Source organism: Calypte anna, chromosome 13 (genome assembly GCF_003957555.1).
Source record: "Calypte anna isolate BGI_N300 chromosome 13, bCalAnn1_v1.p, whole genome shotgun sequence".
In the NCBI taxonomy this organism is placed as follows: Eukaryota; Metazoa; Chordata; class Aves; order Apodiformes; family Trochilidae; genus Calypte; species Calypte anna.
Window position 1 is genome coordinate 7,552,449 of NC_044259.1, and position 3,618 is coordinate 7,556,066.

The 3,618-nt window shown below is 59.0% G+C and overlaps 1 protein-coding gene across 1 annotated transcript; it reads left to right on the forward strand.

Annotated features, from left to right (window-relative positions):
- On the forward strand, nt 1-744 carry IL17B (interleukin 17B). Its single transcript, XM_030459215.1, has 2 exons — nt 1-260; nt 435-744. Exons 1-2 carry the CDS (start codon nt 1-3, stop codon nt 688-690), a joined length of 516 nt encoding a protein of 171 aa, XP_030315075.1. The 3' UTR covers nt 691-744.
- Nucleotides 745-3,618: the final 2,874 nt, after the last annotated feature.

Consider the following 3,618-nt stretch of genomic DNA (forward strand, 5'->3'; position numbering starts at 1 on the left):
ATGGTCCTGGTCCCTGAAGCAAAGGACCAAAGCAAGGCAGCGAAGGGCCGGAGAAGGGGCCTGGTGCGGCCCCCCATGGCCACCCCTACCCTGGCCTGGGCCCCCGACAACCCCTACACGTCCATGGCAGACTACAGGCACAGCATCCAGGACATGGTGCAGCAGCTGAGGAACAGCTCCGAGCCAGGAGACACCAAGTGCCAGGTCAATCTGAGGCTCTGGAGGTCCAACCGGCGGAGCATGTCCCCCTGGGCCTACAGGTGAGCTTGGGACAGGGACCTCAGGGATATGCACGGTGGCTCTGTGCCACCAAATGCTGTGGCAGCCACAACTCCAGGATCTGCTGGCTTCAGGGTGGGAGGGTTCAGCACAACGCCCGTATCACCTCCATCTTCCCATGTCCCCAGACTTGTCTCTCTTTCCCTCTTCTGCAGCATAAACCATGATGCAACACGCATCCCAGCAGACATCCCTGAAGCTCGCTGCCTCTGCACGGGGTGCATCAACCCTTTCACACTGCAGGAGGACCGCACCATGGCCAGCATTCCCATCTACAGCGGGCTGCCTGTCCGCCGGCTGCTCTGCCCCCTGACAGGTGAGGTTGGGCACAAGGCCTCCAGGAAAACATGTCACAAGAAGTACCAGATGGTCATGGAGACCATCGCTGTGGGCTGCACCTGCATCTTCTGAGGCTGCAGAGCTAATCCCTGCAGCCATGCATGAGCATCTAACCAGCTTGCTCTTGCTTCCTGAGCTTGCCCAGTCCTCTGGGACAATGTTGCCTGGCCAAGCATCATGCCAAGGAGAGCCCCTCTGCAAGGAGAGGAAGCTCCAAGGCCTCTCTAAAATCACCCCTAAGACTCCCTCAGCTCTTCAGCCACCCGGGGCTGCTCTTTTGCCAGCTATTTGGTGCTGCTTGTACCCAATAAAGTGCTTTTTCCAGCCGTGTGTTCCCTGTTCAGCTCCTTTCCTGCCCTGCTCTGTCCAGGGGGGAGCAGGCATCGGGCGGTGGTCGGGAAGGGTCGGAACACTGTGTGAGGGGGAGTGCGGCCGCCTGAGGGGAAGGGGAGAGGGAGCCGCCTGGGGAACGGGCAGGAGGGCGGTGAGGGCTTCGGTGCCGCCGTCGAAGGATCCGCGATCGCCTCGAGGCGGGAGGGGGTCAATCATTGCCTTCGGGGGGGCTGCGAGCGCCGTGGGGAGGCCTGGGGCTCAGGCGCCCGCCCGGGGAGGGGCGGTCAACCATCGCCGTCGGGGGAGCGGAGGGTCCGGCCCCACCGGGAGGAGCCCTCGGAACGAGCCCTTGGCACTCGTCCCTGCGAGGAGCACCGGAGGCACAGAATCGGTGAGAAAATTGGATCGGCGTGGTTTTCTTGGGTGGGGGGGGGGGTTGGGTGCTGGGGAGAGGAGGGGCAGGGGGTAGGGACGAGGGGAAGGGTGGGAGTTGGGTGGTGCTGAGGGGAGCTCCCTCCGGGCACCGGCGGCTCTCTCGGAGCTGACCGCCTCCTCCCGCCTTGGGACCGCCCGGTGGAACAGGCAGAGGAGGCATCATCCGTCCTGTGACACTGCGAGGCGAGAGCGAGCGAGAAGACGGGCGGGGGACACCCGGGGGACCGGAGCGGAGGAAGGAGAAAGGCGGCCTGGGCGAAGGGACCTCCCTGTCACCGGGGCTCTGGGCACCAGAGAGCATTGCCAGCACTTTTGGGGTGCCCTGGCTGGCTCTGAGCTGGGAGACCTCCCTGTAAGCAGGGCTCGGGGCTTCATCTTTTTGCACTGTTTGTCTGTCCTTTTGGCTGCACAGAGCTCGTCCTCTCTCCTGGGAACTTCTCTTTGTGCATCCTGGGCTTTGTGGGTGTAAGTGAGGGAATGAGTGAACTTGTCCTTTAGGCCCCCTTTAAAATCACTGCAGTTTAGCTTCAGCTTCCCAGGGGAGAGCACCAGGGCCCTGTGCAGTAACAGGAGGGTCCCCTTTGAGCCCACCAGAGGAGGGAGGGTCCAGGTTTTATGTTTTTCTGACAACTGCCTTTAAAAAAATCTGCCTTTAGCTGGAATAAAATGTTCCAGGACAGACATTCCACTCTTGGGATATCGTGAGATCCCTAGGTAAAAGCCACAATTGTCATGGGAGCTGTAGAGCTCACTTGAAACTTTTTGCCCCTTTTCTCCTCAATAATAAGGATAAAATGAAGTGCAGAACACAGGTGGGACACAGCACACAGAGAACACAACACAAAACCCCCACACACACCCCACATCCCCTCCATGCTCCCCCCCAGCACCATCCCAGCCCCTCACCCTTCCCTGACTGACCATCTGGTGCTGCTGCTCCCCTCGCTTCCCTCTGAGCTCCTCCGAATTCATGGGAATCTTCTTGACAGCACCACAGCCACCTGGGACTCAGGACAGGAAAAGCAGAGAGCAGAGAAACACCTGAGCAAAATTAAGAGCAAAACTCCCAGCCCCCACGTCCCTCATCCTGTGGCAAGATGGGGGGGATTTGGGGACAGACACAACAGGCATTTTGGGGAGGGGTTTTTTTAGGGAGGCAGTGGGAAGGAGGTGGAAGTCCAGAGGTTTTCCCAACCTGGAATGTCCACTGGTGGTGGGGGTGCAGGGGAAGTCTTCCCGTAGGACAGGGGTGGAAGGACACTCACCGGGAGCTCCGCCATTCCGTGCCGCATGTATGGCCAGTAGCCAGCAGTTACATCAGGTGTTGAATAGGTTGTTGTTGATCAGTTGTTGAATCGGTTGTTGTTGAACAGTTGTTGATCAATTGTTGATCAGCAGTTGAATCAGTTATTGATCAGTTGTTGATCAGCTGTTGTTGAATCAGTTGTTGATCAGTTGTTGTTGATCAGTAGTTGAATCAGTTGTTAATCAGTTGTTAATAAGTTGTTGCTGATCAGTTGTTGATCAGTTGTCGCTGAACCAGTTGCAGCAGCACCCAGGGCAGTGGAAGCACAAAGTGAAACACGGCGAGACGGACCCCGCCCGCTCCCGAATACACCTGTGAGGGGGATGTCATGACAAGGGGCCCCCTGTGACCCCCAACCCCAGAGCCGGGGCGGGAGGCAGAGCACAGAGTACACACAGACGGGCACAGAGCGGCCCCCACGCTGGACCCACGCCCGGAGGTTACTCAGGGATCAGCCAATCACAGCGAGGGAGCGGGGTAGCGCTGGGACCGCTCCTCTCCGCCCCGGGCTTTCTCCCGCAGCGCCCCTGCCGGTGCGGAGGACACCAGTGGAGGTGGGTCTGGGCACCCCGCAATGCCGGGATGGAGGGGACACAGCCTGGAAACCCCCCCGGGGGGACCCGACACCCCTAGGCAGGGACAAACCGAACCCCTTTGGAGGTGAGAGGAGAAAGAACTCTGAGCTCCGGCAAGTAGTGAGTGAGGACACAAGTGCTCAGCCTACGGGAGCCTCCTGTATCACCAAAATTAACCCGATTTTGGGGTGCTCTCAGTTTCTAAAGCTGTTGCTGCCAAGACGTGGGGAGTGAAGTGGCCCCAAGGGAAGGAATCAGAAGGTGACAACTCGAGCAGTTCAAATTCCTTGATGGTCAAAGTGTTTTGAAGTCATCGGCTACCTCACGCCCCACAGAAGGGGGATGGTTTTC